Consider the following 23,710-nt stretch of genomic DNA (forward strand, 5'->3'; position numbering starts at 1 on the left):
AGTTTAAATAAATTAGGTTTTTTTCTTTCTTTCAAGGTGACGTAATGCGTTACTTTCGTTGTTTGAAAGTTATGCTCTTTTTCTCTTACAAAAATTAAGCACTAGGTTCACAAAGTGTCCTCAACCTACCCAGCCATCGCACGCCAAACTACTAGACTAGCGGAACTGTATTTTATCCAGGCATATCTTACATATCATGACAGCTTGATGGTTTAAAAAACATGAATGTTTGTTTCCCCAAAATTTGGAAGCCTCGAGGCAGGACATCGGGTCCTTTGAAGATTGACGAAAATTTGGCGATTTGCAAACATTTTAACAAATTTTTCGAATTGGGCGTCGCACCTATTTTACCCTGCTTGTTGACAGATTTTTCATTTAAACAAACAAAAAAACTCTAGTCCAGTGACGAATTTCTTAACACCTCACGGGCACCGCTACTCCAACAGCGAGCTCGTATTCATGGGCAGCTAAAGCAGGTACTGGGAACGATTTATGCCCTGTAGACTCTTCGGATTCGCGCGTTTTCGCAAACCTGAAGTACAACATTTGTATTTTACTGACTTAAAAAAAAGTAATGTCATAAACAGGCGGTCATGGGCAACTAAGAAACCCTCTTGGTACACCCTGTTCGAGTACGTCATTACCTTGGCTTATTCATAATCATGTTGTTCGAATCGTGGCGGACGAATTGGCTTCAAATTTTGTACTTTATATTAATGAACACTTGCGTCCAGATCAGGCTTACGACTACAACTGACTAGCAATTCTGACAAACGATTCACTTCTCCATTTCCTGTGATCAATTCACGTCTGTTATACGCACAAAATTAGAGCTGAAAATGTAACAACTGTGGCTAGCAGAGGCCCTCCCTAGGAAGTTCTTCGACATCTTTTGGTAAAGTTAACCAACTGAAAACAATTTCACATCGTCAGATCCCTAGTTGATATCGATGAATTCTGCGGAAATTAAGGCTCTGAGGGAAACGTTTACCCCAGACAACACGAGCAGCTGTTATTATGATCTGAATTCCATCTCTTAATTTATGGAGTTGCTGTCTTGCTAACTTAATTTATTCGGTATTTCCGTAGATAAAATCATACCTGCTGTTCAAGTCTCTGTTTTTTGTGGTCTAAAGCGCAACGAAATTATTTCCGATGATGTGTTTCCTTGTTTATCGAACTCCTGTACAACGATCATTGACTATTTTCGCCTTTGTTTCTTCAAAGCTAAGTTTAGCTCAACCCGAACTAAATTTAACTCATCCTCGAGGCTAACATTTGACAAAGAACATACCACGCATCAGCGAGGACCATTATCTTGAAGTTTTTAGCATTAGGTCTGGCTTGATGATTTGTACAGTTACGATGTAGATCATCGAGGGAAAAAGAACATTTGCGTTGTCGGTGTTTCGTCGACTTTTCTGGTGGTAGCACAATACTCTACTTAGGCTTCCTGTGGAAAATTCAGTCGCGGTTGTGGCGGAAAGAAAGGGTACTTTTGGCATTTCTGCGGAGCGGGCTGGTTATGAAGCCCCGACAATCTCAACAAAGGTCCGCTGAAAGGATTCGTGGTTACTGGTTGTGTGTTTTATTTTTAATAAGTAAAACGCGAATTCGGGTCGGCATGTTCTTCTTAAAATGTGGTGTTTGCTGGGACAACATGTCTTTTATTAACACTTGCGTCACAGAGTTGCGTATTAATATTTGCGTTGTAATCCGCCGACAATCTTTTTACCGACTTTTCTCTTTTAACCTCGTTTCGTCAGTCCGTACTGTAAGTTACGGACCGCAGTTTTTCCTCCCGTATTTATAAGTATAAAATAGAGCCTGTACTGAGAACCACTGGATTTTAACCTTTCTTTCTATCAACTCATGAGGGAAACTGTCATAATATTTTCATACCCTCCTGGCCCTGGACAAATTATGCTTGTGATTCATTGGAAACCGTTTAAGTTCCCAACTCTAAGTAATTTGTTAGGTGGCAAGACAGCAATGAAAGAATCAGACCAAAATATCAGACAATCTAAGAACTCCCAAAAGTGACTGGTTCTTGTAACTTCTCCCAATAAAATCCAAACACAATCCAGCAAAAAGATAATGAGAATTATACTGAAACTTATCAGGTAGAAGTTATCTTGATCTTACATCAAGTTCTCATAACTTATTTACAAGTAAATGTGTAGCAGCTAAAAAGGGAGAAATAACAATCAGATCTTGGGTATTTAGGGGTTAAAGGAAGGGGACTTAAATGCTTTCCCTCAACTACTGATGTCAACAATACTAGTCCTTTTAACACATTTAAGTTTCTGTCAGAGATTAACTTTCAATGAATTGATATTCCCACTCTTAGTATTTTAGTACTCAGAGACCTTCTGACACAAAGGTTTGCTAGAATAGTTCTTGTTGCATTGTGTTAACCAATGTTATGATGATCTAATTTTGAGATGTAAAGAAGACATTTCAAAAGAATACTGAGAAATATATCCCAATCAAGATATTCATTTTATTCTGTTACAGTTACCACAAGATTTGTTTGAAAGAGAATCTTAAATCATAGAGAATCTAGTGTCATAGTTCATCTCTGTTTGAGATCTCTTTTTGTTGGTGAAACCCACTTTGTCTTTTTTTCAATTTGAAGCATCAAATTGATTGATACATAATGCACACAAAATATTTTTTGAGAGTTCCACCAAGCATCCTTAGTGGATTATTATGCTATCACAAAAAAACAACAACTACTGAAAACTTCTTTTGTCACAATTGCTACCAAATTTGTGTCAGTTTTCTCGGTCTGCCATAATAAGTGACAACTCTGAAGATACAGTGTCTTGGTTATTTTATTAAAAGCAGTAACTTTCGAAGAGTTTCTCTGCTAGCAGTGTTTTTGGCAAGCCATGAAGTAAACAGGTGAGCAGTACTGAACTTATTGATTTACTGCTGGAATAAAAAGAACTCTGTTGAACTTAAAGCAATTCAGGTACTTAATAGTTCATTTGTACTAATTTTCAACAATAGTTTCCCCCATTCATGATTCACAGAGAATGAAATAAGTATAAAACGATAAATACTTAGCAAAAATACATGCCTACGTGTATAAACTTGAAGAAGTGAAAGCTCGTAGGCAAATCAATGGGGCCATGAAATGTACTTGAACAACCGAAAGCGGCACACTGCTTTCCTTTCATTTTAAAAGAAAAATTAGCTTTGCCGGGATTTCGGCTAGGACCATCCATTTTCCATAAAAATCGAACAATTTTACTGCCCACGTGCTAATTTCCCCAAAATCGCCCACAGAGATATCACTCTCGCTTTCACGTGTGCGCCGTTACATGTCCAATATGGCGCTGGTATCTAAAAAAAGGGCTATTCAGTGGGCCTTACAGTGAAATCTGCACGAAGACACAGCTATTTCAAAATTTTTCTTGCGTGAGTCTTCGCTTACCATCGTTAATGCTTCTTCCTTTTCCGCTGTTTTCGAAAACCTCAAACTAAGACAAACAACTGGTCTTCCGTCATTTGCTCAGTAAGGGTTCAAACGGATACGGGAAATTATATGCCCTGTTTCCACAAAGGCTCAGTTGCTGACACTTTTCGGGTTTGGAAGAAAACAAGTTTTATGTTTGCGATGTTGAAACAGGCATGCGTTGGTTAGTTTGGTTCAATAAGGATTTTTTCCTTCAAACGTACTGAAAATGTCATGATAAAAATAGAATCCAATGATTTACAGGAACCATCTGGAACATATGAGTTTTGACCGTATGCTTTCAGTATGGTGATTGTACCGATAACTTTTCATTCCAGAAATCTTGATCAATTTTTGGAATTTTAAGAAAGCTTGGAAGCGTTTGCAAAATAGTTCCCTCATCAATTTCACTTTTACAGCTGCGATACTGGAATTTTGGCAGTGATTAGCTGTAGACTGTAGGAAGACAAACACCAGACGCGGGTTTTCACTTTGTTAATTTGCTTACGGATCGTTGAAGTCTGAGAAATAGTGGAAACATCTGATAATACGGCAAACTTAAATTGGTCTGTAAAAGCCATAGCATTTATTGATTTCTCAATGAGCTTCCACACAAGTCGAGCTCATTAGCTTTTCTCGCAACAAATTATCGAGGGGCGACGGAAAGGAACCTCGAAGCTGTTGGCGACAGGCTTCAAGTTTATCTCATTTTGAAGTATTTCATGACAATGGGAAAAAATTATTAACGGTAAGTTACCTTGACTCTATTTCTTGTTTACACTGTCTGGGTCCCAGCTCCTACAATGCCAATTTTTTTCAAAGATGGAGTCAATCTGGCTGATGGAATGACTTGTTCGGATTGTGAAGTTATTGAATTTCTGTAACAAAGAGAAACATCAGCAATCTTACTAAATTTATACTGAGTTGAAGCAGATCGCCATTAATCACTAATCTATATTAGACATACCAGGGTGGAGATGAAGTAGGAACCGAGGATGTGTATGGTCGTAGAGATCGTTTTTCTTTTGAATCAGAGCCAGACTATTATCCATTGTCTAAAAGCTCTTTCTCAATGATAAATTGCATTTTTAGTTTCCTGTTAAGCTTAATTGAAAAGCTGCGCCGAACAAAATATTTACACAGATCCGTAGCTGCGCTATCGATGGAAAAGATAAACGACGCCAAGGAATGACGCACTCCTCCTTCTGCTGCCAACTCATGCAGCTGAGAGCATTGTTTGTGGCTGATAGTTAATATAAAACAGGATAATGTGCTCAGAAACATTTTGACTTTCAGTAACTTTAAATTCAAATACGATCTAAATATGTCTAACAAAAGAACCTGATTCGCGAAAGGCAATCAAATATATCGTCTGAAGACATCCGCTTTTCCGTTTCGGGTATAGTTCTCAAACTAGTAAAATACGACCACCATTTGGGTGTTTTCTTAGAAGCAAAAAGTGATGTCTGTAAAAGTATTTCTTTGATTTGATGAAACCTTAAATTAATCATACGATACATTTTTAAACAGATGTGGCTGATTTTTACTGATTTTAAAAAGAAATTATGAACAAAGATGAAAGTCGTTGTCAGAACAAACTACTACCTTGTTTTAAAGTTATGCTAGCATGTCGATTCATCTCAACAATTTCTCGGGGAAACAAGAAAGATAACAGTCCTCGAGGTGCGTCAATTTCGTTTTCGTATGACGCCCGTCTAACCACAAACATTTCTGAAAATATACTTAGCAGGGGCAAACTGTATAAAACAAAGTTCACAGTTGTTATTTGTCATTGGATCACTTTCCGCCATTTTAGTGAACTGATGAACTTTAAAACTTGAGACTTCGTTTGAAGGTCAACGAGTCTGTCTTTTATAGATTATCCTCGTTTCTATGGGCCACGTGCTTTGAGCGCTTTGTGTTAAAAGCACTACCATGTGTGTCTTTTAATAGAGATTGTACAACTCATCAATACTGCACTGCTGTACTCCTACAAAAAAAACCCCGACGCTTAGCGAATTTAGCGAATTAATAGTCACTGGCGGCATATCGGGTAAATGTTCTTCGCAGCTGTCCGCTCGAGAGTCGGTACAAAGCAAAAAAGCAGTTGCATGCAAATAAAGGCAGGGAACTACAACCTTTTGTGGCCACTGCTTCTTATAAGGTGGTGAAGCCTCATATGTTATCGAAATGATCGAATGAGGTAATGAGTGAGTGACGGTAACAGTAGAATACCGAACTTCACTCAATTTTGACCCGTTGTCACTTATTGTTTATTTCGAAGTATCTTCGTAGATCGACATTCGAACTGACGATTATTGGGCACAGTATGCACTAGAGAAACAAGGATGAATTTGAAACTAATTACTTTGTTCCTGAAAAACCAAAGATTTAATTTTTTTACTTCTTCCCGTGACACTACAGAAGACGATAAACATCTCATTTGAGGATGGCGGCGTGATTAAAAAAACAAAACTTTTCTTTGCAGAAATATCTTAATAGACTTAAAAGGAATGATCAATGCATCATGAAAACTTAGAGGAAAGATGTTTTTTTTTAAGGATAGAAATTTTTACCGTTTGAATCAGCGAAGTATGCCGAGAAGTTCCGAAGATATAATTTTTGCAGTTCTTGCCGTGACACTACGAAAGGCGTCTCAGGCGCAAAATTGAAAACTTTTCGCTGCAGAAATATCTAAATAGGTGTGATCTGCACATCGTGGAAACTTCACGGAAAAAAATTTATTTGAAGAGAGGGCATATGACATAAATAAGCGACCTATGACGAAAAGAGGAGCTAAATTTGTGAAGCCTAGACTGCCTATTTTTTCAAAAGTAGTTAGAAAGAGATTCGTCACAGTGCAACATCGAACAGTGGTGAAGGACAAGTCCGAGTATCTACGAATATTACCTGAAGTTTCCATGAACGTTACGAACAAATTTTGTGCCCTCCCTTTGGAGGGACTCAAAACCAAGGGCAGATCACAGAAAAACTATCACCCCCTACTCCAGAAGGAGAAGATCGCAGACTCCACTGTACGTAGAATCCTACCAAAGATCATTGCGGACTCTGTTTGCCCTTCAGGCTCCAGATTGGCACACCTATATGGGTTACAAAAACCCATACAGAACAGTTAGCTATGTGAGTTATATTATCAGCAACGCACACATAAAACTTTGCTCTTGCTAAATGGCTCGATGAAAAGCTGAAGGAAAGGTAAAAGACCAAGAATCAGCAGATTATGTCAAGAAATAACTCAAGGACCTCAGCCTGAAAGTACAGACAAAGTCCAACCTGTGCTCGTCAGCCGTAAAATCAACCAAGACCTAAAAGTTGAAGAGAAAAAGCCACAGATCGAAAACCAACAACGCGTTGTTTATGGTTGTCATTGTAACCTGTGTGATGCAAGTTATGTGGGCTATACGCGCAGACACTTACACGTGAGTGTGGACGGACATAAACAACGGTCATCTTTCATATATAAACACTACCAAGACAAACATGGCAAGGTTATAGGTGGCCATCACCGCCAAAAGTACAGGCATAATAAATGGTTTGTAATAAACAGAAATGGTTTAATTGTCTTTAGAGGAACGTTTCACCTTATCTTAAGAGATTTATTTCAAATACAAATAGACAAGTTGCCTTGGGTGAAATAAAATATTCAAACAGAAAATGGTTTATCTAATTCAGAAACTGTGTAGCCACCCTTGGTTCAGAGTGGAAATGACAAACGGTTCAGCTAACTGTACTTTGGTTCAGTGACTTGACACAAACGTTTCGGAGTAGTTTGAAATGGCTTAAGTTATCGGCAAATGGTTAATCGTAAGCCGCAATAGTTTAGTATTGCATCAATCTTCTCACCGCAAAATGAAACGGTTTAGCGTGACCCCAAAGGGTTTAGCGTGACCCCAAAGGGTTTAGCGTGACGACAAATGGTTGAGTGCAAACCGATATGGTGTAGTGTCACAGCAGTTGGTTTACGCTGTAACCGCCAAAAAAGTGAAATGGACAAGTTAAGCTTGAAATGAAACAGTCGTTGTGAGGTCTTATGTCACAACCCTGTAGTTTTTAGGCGCCCTTTAGTTGTAGTTAGCTATGGTTCTGACTGTCTAGACTTTAAATGTCCTGTTGCGTAAAGTGATGCATTTTATCAGTATTTTTCTCATTCCTTTTGTTTCAGATTCATAGTTTATCTTGAGGCAGTAAAATGAAGAATTCTCACCATGGTCACGCGTAACCATGAGAAGAATTCTCCATTAAAGAACAGCAGTTTTTACCATAAAATATATATTATTATATAGTTTTTAACTGTATGGTTTTTAAAGTTTGTAGGCGCCCTTTAGTTGTAGTTTCGTCGTCTTAAAACAATGAATCGCTTTATCACGTTTTCTAGCAATGGTTCTGACTGCCTAGACTGTAAATGTGCTGTCGCGTAAAATGATGCATTTAATGTGTATCTATGTCATTCCTTTTGTTTCAGATGCTTTTTTTATCTTGAGGCAGCAAAATGGAGAATTCTTACCATGGTCACGCGTAATCATGGTAAGAATTCTCCATTTAAAGTACAGCAGTTTTCACTGTAAACTACATATAACTGTATGGTTTCTAACTATATAGTAAAAAGATATTATTGTGAAATATAGGATTGAGCTTTCTTTCATTTTCATTAACTGATTATTAAGCTACTGAACGTTCAGTAGCTCGATAAAAACGGTTTCATCTGAAATATCATTTACTGCCTATCAAACTTATTTCCCATAAGCACGAACATTTGTTCTGATTGGCGTCAAGGCTGGCGCGGACAATGCTTTCACTACTGCACTTGCGCATTAGAGTATCACCCGCATGAGTGACAATTAACATTTGTAAACATGCTAGCTGCGAGGGAAAGGAGAGTCTCAAAACGTTACTCCGACGAGGTTTTACTCAGAAAGAAGACAAGAACAAAACCAACCGTAAACTTTATCCTGTCGTTGTGACGGCCGTAAATGAAGTTGCAAAGCGAGTGAAAATTCACTACGTTGGAATCTTTGGATCCCTTATTGTGATACTTGCAGCTTCTCTCTGTGCCGTCGAGCTTTTCCTCAAGTTTCTGTGGCTTGGTAATTTCATTCTTCAAAGATTCTTCTACCGCTCGTTTCTCACCTCTTAAATCTTGATTTTCCTTTTCAATAAAGTAGTTATCAAGCTCGTGATAAAATAGACAAAGATAGGCTAAAATAGGCAAACATAAAAAATGATTATTACCGGAATAAGGCTCGCTGGAGCTGGATATAGTAGACGAGGCTGCAGAAACAATTTCTTTCCGTGTTGAACGTCGAGTGGACAGCTTGGCGATTACCTCGTTCTGGTGAATTTCGCGCCAAATTCGATCTGAATGACGTAAGGGTTGTGACGTAAGACCCCATAGAGAGACTGTTCCATTTCAAATCATTGAAGGGGGTAAGTTTCCAAGGAAATAGTGTTGCTGCGTCGGTGGGAGAGTATAGCAGGTAATTTAGCGTTAACAACTGAGTTGAAAACGTAAATTGGCCACCGTAAAGAGTGAAAAAGCTGACGTTTCGAGCGTTAGCCCTTCGTCAGACCAATCGCTCTCACGAAGGGCTAAAGCTCGAAACGCCAGCTTTTTCACTCTTTACGGTGGCCAATTTACGTTTTAAACTCGGTTGTTAAAACTAAATTACCTGTTTCATTTCAAGCTTGACTTGTCCATTTCACTTTTGTATTTTTGGCGGTTACGGCTTAAACCAACTGCTGTAACACTAAACCATTTCGGTTTGTGCTCAACCATTTGTCGTCACGCTAAGCCAATTGGGGTCACGCTAAACCGTTTTACTTTTCGATGAGTAGATTGACGCGATACTAAACTATTGCGGCTTACGATTCACCATTTACCGATTTGCCATTTCACACTACTCTGAACCGTTTGTGTCACGTCACTGAACCAAACTACAGTTAGCTGAGCCGTTTGTCATTTCGACCCTGAATTATTTCAGTTAACACTTGGTCACTCGTGCAGTTCAACAAGGGTGACTACACTGTTTCTGAATTGCATATACCATTTTTTGTTTGAATGTTATATTTCACCCAAGGCGACTTGTCTATTTGTATTTTAAATAAATAAATCTCTCAAGATAAGATAAAACGTTCTCCAAAAGACAATTAGACCATTTCTGTTTATTACTGTCGGGAAATAAATAGGTGATGCTTAACTTGATTATTTTGTGATTAGATATCAATTAGAAATTGACATTTGTGGCGTAAAGAAGTTAGATTTCGTGACATTAGATTTCACAATAATGTAAACAAAGTCGAAGTATATTTACGATAGAAAATGATGTAACTGCATGCATTTTCTTAGGCTAAATAAGATGAAAGAACGTGCGCTTTTGTAATAGTCATTTAATTTAGATACATGGGAACTTTTATTGAGCACTCTGCATACTTAGAATGTGATAGTTGATCGTTGATCGTTGATCGTTGTGTTACGACCGTTGAATATGTGAGAATTGTATATCGCAATAGATTGTTGGTTTGGATAAAGTCAATCATTGTTACATCGAAAGATACAGTCCTCTTGATCTGTTTGAACCAGCGAGTGGGGTTATAAGAATTCCTAAACAATTACAAACCATTAATTATGCTAGTATTTTAGGCGGTAACGGCCGCTTATACAAGGTCCCTGAAGACCTACTGAGGCGCTTCGTTGTTCTAAAGAAATGCAAAAATAGACTCGATTGCTTAGTGCACGAGATGTTATTCATCAGAGAACGAAAACCAACTCTGAACGTGCAATCCAACTAAATCTGTTTTAAAGTATTTCTGTAATTTAATCTTGCATTCTTTATTATGTAAATTTATAGCGGTTCGTAATGCTCACAGAATTTATTATCCAAACATTTACCTTGACAATGGCGTCGTGAAGACTCCGAAACGTCGGTTCGTATCGTTATTTACGTGTATAAGTGGGGTAGAGTGGTATTCATAATTTTGCGGCGCATTTTAGACTTTATAAACAAAGGCATATTACTGAGTCAGTATCTACTTCTGGGCGACCTTCAGAGCAGTTTCAACGATGGACTCACAGTTCTGAACAACTGAAGAAATCAGACTAAGTTCCTTTCACGAGCCTGTGTATCAAATATGAAAATATAGAGATGAATACGCCTTAAAGCCTGAACTGCCGCTAAATCGATCTGTGCCGTTTTAACCTTTTAGGAAGTTTGAGACAACAGAACTCTTGAGTTCCTCAATTTGAATAGATCAAATTTGCATTTTAATCGCGATTTACTTCCTTGTTCCCGTAAGGGAAGTATTGGTTAAGTCGTTCGTGTTTCGTCTTGAGAAAGATTCGTAATCGACGCTGGGTTCGTAAACAGTAAATAAAGGTTAATATTACTACGAACAGAGGTCACAACACACTGAAACTTTAAAAACAATCACATTCTTCCACTGTTCGTTCGCTGTGACAGTTTGCTCTTTATATTTGATATGCGCAATATTCTGATGTTTGCTGTGACAACAATTGCTATGATTTTACGATATTGTACAAACAATTTTTTCTTTTTAGTTGAATAAGTTTAAATTTGGCTATAACAAGCACTTTCAGTTGTAAAATGACGGTAATTCGGCAGTAGCAGCATGTTTAACGTGATAAATTCCGCTTACCTGAGGAAAATGGGCCACTCAAGGTTTTCTCGAAATAAAGGAGATGTGTTTGATATATCTCCGCTATATGAATAAACTTCTCTCGCTAGACTAAGCTCCTCATTCCGCCACGACACATTTCAGCGCTAAAGGAAGAACTGACACGATCTTATTCAGGTCACCTGGCCAGAAATCCGTGACAGCATGGCCGCCACGCACGCGCATCGATGTCGAACTCGGTCTTAGGTTACAAACGAGTCGCAAAATCACTACAAGGAAAACAGTGCGCTTTCAGCTAACCTTCTTTTAATAATTGCTCCTGTGTTACAACCGCCAGAGGAGACAAGTTCTTCCAGATCGCAAAATAAAGTGGATTATATGTACAACCTTTCGCTGCGTGCTCTGTGTGCATTTGCATGTGTTAAAGCGGTTCCCGAAGCAATTTTTGTTGGACGTAGAAATCCTCGCATTCCGCCATACATTTTCTTAATAACTGTCCGAAGGTAGCATAAATTGTCGAAAATCAACCCACTTCACGGGTTCACAGGAATGTTCTTCCAGATCGAACTGATTTGTTCACATGCTAAACTTCATTTATAGTGCAAAAATAGGAGCCTTTGAAGCCACTAAATCGGTTCCAAACTTGGTGGAAAAACGGCCCAAATACTGCTAAATAGTTCTCAATGTGACGCCATTTTTAAAACCCAAGAAAAATTTCGGGAAAACGCCATGTTTTTAGTCGACCGTCAACCGTAGTTTTTAGCCCCTTCGTCCTCCATCTTGAATCCCAAAATGCTTTACTTGACCTATGTAACCGTGCCTTTAATAAATTGTACAATGGCGTTACACAATCTCCGAAAATTTGCAAGTAAAATGAGCGACGAATTTAGTCAATGTTGCTCGCGTTTTAAGGATGCAATCAAATTCACTCAACCGGAATTAAGATATGAGGCGAGGGAAAAAGAGAAAAGAGTGCTTTTTACTTTGGAAATTCCTTATCCTCTTTTTAGAGAATGGCATAAAACTGTTCAAGAACGAAACGTTCTGTCGCGTGACACTTCAAGATCAAGATTTGGTCAAGATTTGTCAAGCGGATGTGAAGAGATAGAGGCAAATTCTCCTTCTACAAGCGCAGCAGAAAACTCACCCACGGCAAAAAGGTTCAGCTACATAGATTTGGTGGAAAAGTGCACATTCGGGCAATGCTTTGCCTTTAGCGATGATGAAAATATACGAGATGGAATCGATGAAGCTTTGTTAAATATTGCTTATAAAATTTCATTAGATTACAAAAAAACTAAGGGCAGGGCAAGAAAAGAGTTGGATAACCGAGTCCGAAAGTTTCATGTTATGGAGGGTCAAACAAAACCTGTACATGAACTCTATCAAGAAATTGAAAACATACAAAATGAGCTTCAAGATTGGAAAAAGGCCTATGAAGATTTAGAGTTGGAGAAGGAAAGAATCTATGAGGAAATGATGCTGGCAGTGAACCAAAAGGAAAATGAAACCCAAGTTTTGCAGAAAACAAACAAAGAGCTTGAAGATTATATTGCATCATTGGAAAATTCTGTGGGGGTTAGTTCATACCAGGGAAAACCTCTTTCAACTGTGAAAAATAAGTTCAGGACCTTGAAAACTTTTATTTCACGAGCCGAAGCTGCTCTCTGGTTCTGCTCTTCCTTTGGTGTTGAACTAGTTGGGCTAACTGTCAAAGAATCAGACAGTGATGTGGTTCACAACATAACAAGTAAACCAGACTGTCAACATTTACCCACTCAAGCAGGAGAAAGAAAGTATAGTACCTTGTCCACACATGAAAAAGAGAATGTTGAAAAAATCCTTTTCTTACTGGACAAATTTTGTGTGGGGGATTCATTTTACCACGAAATTTCCATGATCACTGATAGTCTACCAAGGTCCTACTTGGTCAAACAATGCCGTGATCAACTGAACAAAATGTGCAAAATTGAACCTCTAAATGCTAAGTTTGAAGGGGCCAAAGTAACTTCCGCTGAAACAGTGTTTAAAATACATATCTCTGATTTCCTGAAGCAAAACAGTGACTTTGACCCCATCACTGATAAAATCAAAGTCAAAATCAATGGTGATGGTGCCAGAATGACAAGAAATTCAAATTTTATTTTACTTTCATTTTCCATTCTGCAAACAGAGGAGTCGGTAATGTCTGCAAAAGGAAACAGAACTCTTGGCATAGTCAATGGAACCGAGAGTTACCACACAATAAAAGAGTCATTCCAGAGTTTATTCAATGAGGTAAATGACTTGACTGCCAAAGGTAAAATGAATGTGGATGGCCAAGAGATTCAAACTGAATTATATCTTGGTGGTGATTATAAATTTATTTTACTGATGCTTGGACTGAAGGGAGCAACATCTAATTATGCTTGTGCCTGGTGTAAAACACACAAAAATGATCGCTGGAGAATCAACAATGACTATACAAGTTATAACACTCCCCCCTTAGCAAGAACACTGAAAGAAATGTTTGAAATGTCTAAAAAATCCAGAGATAATTACTGTTGTGATAAACAACCTATACTAAATATACCACTGGATCGTATAGTGGTAGACGAGCTGCACTTAATGCTGAGAATCACAGATATTTTGATTGGAAATCTAGTGGAGGAGTGCCTTGACTGGGATAAAGATGATGACTTAGACCATAAAAAGGGGGCAGCAACAGGATTACACCTAAAAAGCCTTATTAGGGTAATCAAATCTTGTGGTGTTTCTTTTGATGTGTGGGAACAAAGAAATGCAGATGGGAAAGGTAGCGGGAAACATGACTGGACAAGTCTCCTTGGAAAAGACAAAAAGATCCTTTTAGCTGACCTTCCCAGTAAGCTACATAGCATTCTCCACCCAGAAACAGCATCAACTGTGGTTGAAGTCTGGACAGAGTTTGCAGAAATTTACAAAGTTGTCAATGACTGGAACCCTGAGAAAGACCCCACAGAATTTTTCATGAAAGCCAAAGAGTGGATTTCTCTTTTTGTCAGTCTAAATGGCAAAAGAGAATGGTATGAGAAAGCCAGAGTTACCCCATACATGCACATTATGGCAGCACACATTCCCAAGTTCTTTGAGCTCCACCACTCAGTCAAAATATTTACAGGGCAAGGAGTTGAAAAGAACAATGATGTAGCACGTGCAATAATTCTGAGAAAGTCCAACAAGTGGGATTCTGCAGGAGATGTTCTGCGACAAGAGCAACGTCAGTAGGAGCTTAAAGAACACGAGCGGGAAGTACGCAATTACATGAAGCGCAAGGAGAGCTACTGGGATGTTGAAATTAAAGAAAACCGAAAAAAGGCACGAGTAAATTTAAGTCAAGATCCTCTCCAGCAATCTATTGAAGCTCAAAATGAACATCCCCTCCCTGAGTCCACTACCACTGACACTAGCTGTTCTCATATGACAGTGAAGCAATTGAAAGAAGAATTAAAGAAGAGAAATGCGAGAGGATTCAGCAACAAAACCAAGGCTGAACTAATTAAACAACTGGAGGAAATTTGTCAATGAGAAAATATGGAATATTTAGTATTCTGGGAGCATGAAATGGCTTTAGTTACTCTAAGGGGGGATTCCCTTACACATTCAAAATTATATAAACAAACTCACATGAAAAGCTACATGATAAGCAAAGAGTGCAGTGAAAACACATCAACTCAACAAAATTATAATTAACTTTGTAAATAAAAGCAATTTCAAGCAAATTCATACTGTGGATTAAGCCTAGGGTTATCAGATAGGGGCCATGTATATTTTGTACATTCAACTCACTTGTTGGTCATATTCTTATCAGCTTTTGCGTTCAGGTGGAACCCCTTACAGTCCCTAAAGCCATTACAGTTCATTTCAATTTCACTTTCTGTTTATAATATCTATGATTGAATAGTTACAGGTTGGCGACTGAAATCAATTGATAGTTTCTCAGTTAACATTCTCTGATCTTCTTGAATTTTCCCATTTATAATAGAATATGTTTTTGGTGATTTTGCTAAAAACAATCTAATTTTAAATGGATATTTAACCCTTACCCCATCCCCATTACAATCAATAACCCTATCCCAGTTTTCTGGTAAATCACATTTTTTAAAATCATCTTTATCTAACAAAGTATACCCCTTCTCCCTTCCCTCCCTTCCTTTACCATAAAACAAAAAACGAAAACAATCATGATCAAAGTCCAAAATAGCATTAGACCTTGATTTACTTCTTAATTTAAAGAGGACTGATAATCTCAGGTTATCAACGTTTCGAGTTAGCCTCTCTTTATCAACAATTGGCTTGTCATAAGTTCTGTAAGAAAAATAATGAAAATGGAAACATTGTAAGAGGGGTTGTCTATGAACAAGTAATACTCAAAGCAATGCAAAGGCAGAAGAAAAAGAAAAGCAGCGATCACTGCGTGTATTATTGGTGAAAAAAAATTAGTTAAGTATAAACCTTTCTATGAATGAGCTTATACGAGTGCATCTCTCTTGTTAATTCCGTATTTCAGCATGTTCAATTGTAATGGTAATTTAAGTACAGTTTGAAAAAATGATACATCAATAAATACCTAATAAGATCGGTAGTCAAGTTATCTTCATCTTCCCAACTATTATGAAACGCGCTGTATCCCTTCCATTTCACTAAATATTGAACCTGAAGATTTTAATTATAAAACTTTAGCATGTAAGAAAATTAATGACATACATCGTAGACCAGGGCAAATTGTGAACTCACCGTTCCATGTGATGTCCTCCTCGAGATTAACCTTTCCACGGCAAAATAATCAGAAGAAACATTAGCTTTCCTTTTTCTACTTTTTTTCTCATCCCAAAGAAGGTCCGCAGAAGAAACATTGTGTAATTGAAGAAATAAACCGCGGCTATTTTTGCTCGAATCCCTTACGCCGCTCGCCATAATTTGCTGTATGTAATCTGATGCAAGAACGCATGCGTACTAGGAATTTTTTGGGATACACGAGCCCCCGTTTCAAACCGCTGACTGTCACAGATTTCTGGCCATGAGTAATTCAGTTCGTAAGCTGACAAATGGGTATCAAAGCCATTCATCTCATAAGCAAACTGACTTTCCAATTATTCTAATTATTTTAATTTACCAACGGTAGACAAAAAGCATTTATCAAGGTCTTCTTCAGCTTCTTTCACTCTTTCCACGATCTCAAACGCGTTGAAGCGTTACATAGGCACATGCAAAACAAACATGGCGGCTCGATACGATCGTACGATTGTTATCTGAAAAGGTGTGTTAAAAACAGTTTTTAATTAAATTCAATTAAAACCGAAAAACTAACTTTCGAGTGGTAATGAAAACTAAAATCTCAGTCCCTTCTGCCCTCTTCCTTCTTTGCTTATCCAAAAGAAAATAAAGCTTTCCGCATGGGCTCAGTTTGAATCCCTAAAATCGCACAGATTGCAACATGCTCTCTTGTGCTTTATTTGAATAGTACGGAAGTTCACGCTGAACTTGTGCCATAAAGCTATTTTTTGGCATTGGTTAAAGAAAGGACTTTGCTACTAAGTGTTCAAACTCAGCATTATGCATGACTAGAAATACGATTTTATGAGACTCAATGCTTTATGTAATAAGCAACCCATGAATTAAACGAATTAGGCGAACCAGACTGAGTGATAAATACTTACCTTGGTAGGAAAAAAATTGAACGTCAGCTTTTTCGGCGTTACGGTACTTAAGCGTTACTTGAAAAAACGGCAAACGTATGCACCATTTATGGCCGTGCTGAAATGACAGCCTATATATCGAGCAGTGCGCACAACTGAGTTGGAAAGTGGAGTAAAAGAAAAACAGTTTCTCAGAGATGTATTCGTGGAAGTCAAGCTGACTCACTCCAGCATGTAATCTTATTCTTTAAATGGGTTTAAGAGCAATTTTAACGCACTTGCCAAAGTAAACTTGGATTATATTTTAAATAATAAGCTATCAAATTCTGTTTTTGCGTTTCCAATTCTTGACACCACCCGCTATAGAAAAAGAAGACAAGAATGACTTTAGCATGTCCTCTTGACATTGCTCTTCCAGTCGTCTCCTACACTATCTGTGCGTTGCAGCGAGTAACAAAGTCTGTTTTAATTGCTGTAACAGCATGAAATATTGCTAACTAAGCAAATGAAAACATTTTCCGCATTTTAGATAATCACGTGGCGTACCTTAACCTTTTACACAAGAATATTTTGTTCTGATGTAATATCATTGAGCTATTGCACCGATAACATTATTGTATAATCGTATCCTTCTAATTCATGAATGCTATTACGTAGGCATCGATCGTAACTAAAGATAAGAAAGTGTCAATCAGCTTTATGACCTAATTTTTTACTTCAATAAAGTTCGACTCATCTGGATAAATGTTAGCCAAAGTAAAGTATAAGTAAAACTAGTTCGAGTTGACGGAAACTTCAAGTAGCCTGATAGTAAATGACTGAAAAGATGTGGTCGATTTTCTTCGAGTTGGCGGGGTTCTACTATAGAACGAAGCAAGCAGGAAGTATTTGCAAAGTGTGACGAAGTGTTCCGCACACTTGACAATTTTTTTGCAACCTACATGTACGATTACGTGATGTGTTTGGAAAAAGTAAACCTCGTTGCACCTCCTGCCCACGTGTAGCCGTACCCTCCCCCCCCCCAGGTGGAACAGAGGCGAGAGAACGTATACACTAATCGTGTTCCGTGACGTCATTCTAATTATGCAAAATAATGTCACTTGATGACATCTTTTTGAGAAGCGGCACGTGTTCGCGTGAAGGTTATCGAGATAAATAACAGCATTGAGGTGAATTTCGGGTAAATTTACAATTCAGCGTCCGAGTTCAAATATGTTCTTTGCATCAAGGGTATAGGGAAAGATTGCAAGCAAATTTTGATATAGAGTAAGAGGCGAACGATGTTTGATCAGCATCTCACTTACGAAACTAGATTTCAGCATCCCACGCTTGCATTTGTAAACAGTGCCACGGTCGACGTAAAAAGTTGGATTATTTGCCACAGAATCTCAGGGTTTTTACAGATTTCTTTCGGAGATAGTTACGCTGCAACCTTGAAGAAACAGCGACTCTTTTCTCAGTCGAAAGAATCGCTGCAAGGAACTTTAATTTAATATAGCTTCGCAGCACCGTTCGTAAAGAGATCGAAAGTTGAAGGCGGACATCCCTCTTGGCTCAAGTTCACGAAGATAGTGCACTTAGCCTTCTGTGAGAGCTTGAACGGGCGGCACTATAAATTTAGTGACCGGTTTCTTCTGGAGAAGAGAGGCGATCGATAACTAGCGCTGCTTGATGTATTAAAGATTTTCCATAGCCTGTTGGTAACGAAACGGAGACATCGTTACCCTCGAAAAATACATCTATGGCTTTCTGTTGTGCTTCTTGAAACGTCTCTATCCCAAAAGTCCCGGAAACTTGCCTTAAAACCTCGTCGTAGATCGCTGTTTTCTAAAAAAAATTGATAGCCTACTTGAGGGGAAGGTACGGCTACACGTTGGCTAAAAAGTAAGAATTTTGTTCACCAACTTGTTCGTTATTATGAAAATAAATTACCAACTCTAGCCAATCAGAATTGAAAAAAGAATCAGCAAAACTGGTTAATCAATAAAAAGTCATTAATATTTTCTTGCAAGAGAGTGACGTCACGGAACACGATTGGTGTCAGGTTTATGTAGACGATCCCCTGCCTCCGTTTCCCCTTGGAGGGGGAGAGTACCGCTACACTTAGGCGAGGTCCGCGCGTCCTGACCGAGAGCAAGATTTTATCCCGTTCGGCCTTCAACATAGTTGATAAATATTTCCTCAGATTACCAAAACGCTTAATAATTCCAAAATTGTGTTAAAACCAAATCAACTCTAGATTACATACTTAGGAAGGGTGCGCGCTAGACAATCACAAAAAGGGAGCTTACTTTCAGTTTTTTTGAGAGTCATGACTTGTTTGGTCTCTAAGAGTTAATTATTTTAAAGTTCGGTCCATGGTACGGTCTATTTTCAAATTTCAGTGTCTTGGGGAAAGGAGATTACCGCAATGCTGAGTCGTTCGTCGTTAAGAGGACTTGGCACACCGAAAATAAAGATTACTCGATCTGGTCGTGTCGGTCCCAGTTTCCGCTTTCACCGGCAACAAATGGCGTCGAAGAGAATCATGATGCTGACATTGTTTGACACATTAAGTCACCGCTTCTACTCTGGAATTAAGTACAGAATTTATCTGTTTTATCAGAGCAAGCATGTAACTGAAAATGAAGATATCGAGCCTTACCAAGAATAGATATATAATTCGGAATTGTTTTGTGTTTCTATTTTTGAAAAGCATACTTAACGAAAGTTAATATTATTTTATGGGATAATTTACGCAACATCATTCTACATCAGGCGCCCCTGTTTGATTCATAGTCAAAGGTAATACCTGTTGTGAGCCGAGAACCTTGCTGATTGCGCCGACTGGAAAAAAGAGTTAGGCTAACAAAGAGGTTAGTCTAAGAACCAAATAACAGTTGAAAAATGATTTGGCAGTGTGGCAGAAAAAAATATTTCTTATTTAATACTTCACAGTATAAAATACTGGACAGTTAAGTGTTGTACTTCACAACAGGCTACCCAAATTCAAAAACCTCAAAATATTTTAATCGTCAATGAATAAGTTTTTATCAATCAGATTGCAAGGATCCCCATTGAATTCAAAATGGATGTAATATAACAGTATGTACTAAGTACCTAAGTGGCAGGGCCAGACGGAGAAATATTTGGCTCTAGGTCATCACGTATGGACTAAGAGTAGCAAAAGTGGTTTGGTGTAGTCTGTACTCTTATCAACAACAACATTCGTCACCACAATGGTCACAACAAAGTTTGACCACTATGGGATTGCACATCCATGCCAGTAAAGGTCATTTGATAAATTGGCATAACTCATAACCTCGTGTAGCTACGTAAAATATCTTCTGTAACAGATGTTGTAAACATCATATCAATGCTACAAGTAATTCATATCAGTTCTTCAAAAACTTGTCACCGAAAATGTTCAAATATCTTAAATACATACTGGTAATTTAAAATAGTAATTGACTTTTTGTCTTCTAATAATTTGTATCAACCTTTTTACTCTAAAAATCTTGACTCCACAGACATATAAAACAAACAACTTTGCTTGACTGAATAAATTAATTTAATATGGATAAATATGTGTGTGTTTTTTAAACTTTTTGTAGTGCGGACTGTAACATTTATATTCAGAATAAAATTTCTATACCCACTTTCACTAAATAAAACTAATACCTCATCCACACCAGCAAAACACAGTTGTTAAACCTGGTTTAACTACATGAAAATCTGGTACAGAGAACTGAAAAACAGAATTTTCCATAGGATTTCAAGTAATCGCCAACTTGTATTCTAAGCGTGCTAAATTTTAAGTTGGTAAACATCGGTTTAAGCAGTAAAAGTGAAGAACAGTTCCCGAAGATATTTTCGGCCGAATGTACCGTAGCCTCCAAACTACGAATCTCCTCCTGCATTGCCGAAATGCGGGTTTTTGCCTCGACCAGTGATTTCTTAATGTTCTACTATATTAATTCCCACATTCCCTTCGTTAACTATGTTCTACCACATTAACCCACATTCTCCCTAAGTTAACCATGTTCTACCACGTGAACCCACATCTACTCCAATTAAGCCATGTTAAGCCACATTAACACCCATCTACCCTAATTTAACCATGTTCTAACACATTAACCTACATCCTCACTAAGTTAACCATGATCTACCAAATTAAACCACAAAGACCCCTCTTTAACCATGTTTAACCACATTAAACCACATCTATCCTCAGTTAACCATCTTCTACTTCTACTTATATATACCTTTAGTTACCTATGCTCTACCACACTAACCCCCATTTACCCTTAGTTAACCATGTTTTATCACATAAACTGCGGTGTTATACAAGGATTTCCGGCCCTGAGAAAAGCCGTAATAACACACGTGAAAAAATATCGTATTTTTTCACGTGTGCTCACACGTTACTCGCCTTTGGCGCCACTCGGTCAGGTTGCTGAATGAACGGTAAAGCCTTCACGATTCTCAATACAAGTTGTTTGTCGGAGTTTTTCTCGAATTATGGCGACTAAAACACTGAAAAATCCGTATCGCTGGCAGACAATGAGGTTCAAACTTTCTTAGAAAGCGAAGAAAACCAATATACTAAAAGAAAAACCGAAAGTTGCGTATTGAGTGGCTTTGGTGTTAGAATTTCTCTCGTCTGAGAATGAAAATCGACAACTGGAAGATTTGCTTCTGGCCGACTTTGGCCGTTTACCTGAAAGACTTCCTCTGTCGGTAAGGACAAATTCAATTAATGAGAATTTTGTAAATTCAAAATTACGACCATTGTTGTTTTTGTAATCATGATTCAACGCATTTTTCCATCTGAAGAGTCAGCGCCAACGCACTATACGATTATTATTCGAGGATTGCCGATTCATTTATTTTCATTCATTAATGAAGTCGGCTTTTCTTCCCAATAAAGGGCTATTGTGTTTATATGATAAACAAAATAATACATGGTTGCTTGTAGATATGGAATTTCTCTTCTCGTGTTCAACTCGACATCTCATCCGTTCGCTGCGCTCACTCGTGAGCTATCGAGTTAAACACTCGAAGAGAAATTCCATATCTACGCGCGCCCATGTATTATTCTCTATTTACCATATTAACTCACATCTACCCTAAATTAACCATGTTCTACCACATTAACCCCCATCTACCCTAAATTAACCATGTTCTACCACATTAACCCAAATTTACCCTTAGTTAATCATGTTCCACTACATTAACCCACATCTACTCTAAGTTAACCATGTTTTACCGCATTAACCTACATCAACTCTTAATTAACCCCCGACATCTACTCCTAATTAATTCTCATCTACCCTTAGGTAACCATGTTTTACCACGTTAAACCCCATCTTCTCCAAGTTAACATTGTTATCATTGTTAGAACTTAAAACGAAATTGTGCATTGTGGAAATGTTTCCGGAGGGGGTTCTACATTTGTTAGAGAAATAACTTTCATCACACTTCCTGACAAAACTGACTCATAATTCGTCCATGGTCCACGTATTTGCGGAATTCCTGCCGACGATAAGAACTCAGAGCCCTTCAACCTTTGGTAGATACCGAGTGATCTTTCCCTCTTCACCCCTGACGGTCTTGAGGAAGGGCGAGAACGGACACTGTGCATATTTTCGCAAATCACATAGGAGCATAAAGAGGAGCATCCCTGTTCATGTTCCAGGCAAGTGAAACAATAGAAAACAATAGTGAAACCCTGATCAGTTGTCATGGCTCAGAGTAAACGATGGTGGACATGGAAGATTGCGAAGATCGCTTTCATATTCACTTCTTTATCCGCAGTTCAAATATGTGACTTTCATATATTCATAGTTGCTTATCACCATTTCACGGGTTTATTCGGAACCAACATAATGACCAGCTCCCTACGAAGATCACTTTCATATTCACATGGTTAACTTAGGGTAGATATGAGTAAACGTGGTACAATGTGGTTAACTTAGGGAAAATGTGGGTTAATGTGGTAGAACATGGTTAACTTAGGGAAGATGTTGATTAATGTGGACGTGGTTAGCTGAGGGTAAATGTGAATTAATGTGGTAATTAATGTTGGCTAATGTGGTAGACCATGGTTAGCTAAGGGCACATGAGGATTAACGTGATAAATCATGGTTAACCTAGGGTAGATGTGGGTTAATGTGGTACACCTAGTTAAATAAGTATAAATAAAGGTTAATGTCGTAGAACATGGTTAACTTAGGAACTTAGGAAAGATGTGGGTTAATGTAGTAGAACATGGTTAACTTAGGGTAAATGTGGTTCAACTTGGTAAAACATGGTTAACTTAGGAAAGATGCGGGTTAATGTGGTAGAACATAGTTAACTTTGGGTAAATGGGGGTTTTATTTTGTAGAACATGGTTAATTTAGGGTAGGTGGGGATGAACGTGCTTTAAAATGGGTAACTAAGGGAAGATGCGTGTTAACGTTTTAGAAATGGAACACATTGTGAACCATAAAAAAAAAATTATAATCATGTATGCCGACCTGTTATGGACCTTACACGGACAATTGCAAATGAGAAAATGATTCAATTGGAATCCCCCGTTCGGGTGAAGCATGAAGGGATAAAAAAAGGGCGGAGGGATTCGTCATACACCAAGTCTGACGCATCTCCCTTAAAAAAAAATTTGTTAGATATCTTTTACATAGTTCGCTGGTGATGCAAATATATGTGCAATCGTGACAGTGTCCAATGTGTCTGCAATGAATTTATGACAATGCATCAGCAGAGAGCTGTTTAAAACTAAAACCCTGCAAGGCATCCCTACGCGAAGCAAGTTCTTGATCAAACGATAAAATGATTTGCTACGCCGGAGAAATTTCCTCACAAAAAAATGTGGGGGGAAGGGAGGACTGATAACCGTTCCCTCCTTGATTCACCACAATAATGCATGCTATTTATCGCAGACATTTCAAAGAACAGC

General features: G+C 38.1%; 3 protein-coding genes across 5 annotated transcripts in view; 1 reads left to right on the forward strand and 2 right to left on the reverse strand.

Annotated features, from left to right (window-relative positions):
• The window catches only part of LOC113679181 (uncharacterized), a 48,429-nt gene extending 37,227 nt beyond the window's left edge, over positions 1-11,202 (reverse strand). The window contains exons 1-2 of one of the 3 annotated variants that reach the window (XM_089214476.1): positions 11,135-11,202; positions 4,221-4,341 (exon numbers count right to left, since the gene is read on the reverse strand). The gene's annotated coding sequence lies outside the window, so the exon portion shown is untranslated. Of the gene's footprint in view, positions 1-4,220; positions 4,342-4,430; positions 4,684-5,068; positions 5,468-11,134 lie in introns of those variants that run through there. The other 2 variants (XM_089214481.1, XM_089214477.1) reach the window with 2 other exon arrangements.
• Positions 11,203-11,305: 103 nt separating this feature from the next.
• On the forward strand, positions 11,306-14,359 carry LOC149041167 (uncharacterized). The gene has a single exon (XM_089214511.1). It carries the CDS (start codon positions 11,906-11,908, stop codon positions 14,357-14,359), a length of 2,454 nt encoding a protein of 817 aa, XP_089070637.1. The 5' UTR covers positions 11,306-11,905.
• LOC149041168 (uncharacterized) lies at positions 13,239-16,156 on the reverse strand. The gene is made up of 3 exons (XM_089214517.1): positions 15,869-16,156; positions 15,702-15,787; positions 13,239-15,439 (listed from the first exon to the last, which is right to left on the reverse strand). Exons 1-3 carry the CDS (start codon positions 16,046-16,048, stop codon positions 15,022-15,024), a joined length of 684 nt encoding a protein of 227 aa, XP_089070643.1. The 5' UTR covers positions 16,049-16,156; the 3' UTR covers positions 13,239-15,021.
• Positions 16,157-23,710: the final 7,554 nt, after the last annotated feature.

This window comes from Pocillopora damicornis, chromosome 8, assembly GCF_964200805.1.
Source record: "Pocillopora damicornis chromosome 8, jaPocDami1.2, whole genome shotgun sequence".
NCBI lineage: Eukaryota > Metazoa > Cnidaria > Anthozoa > Scleractinia > Pocilloporidae > Pocillopora > Pocillopora damicornis.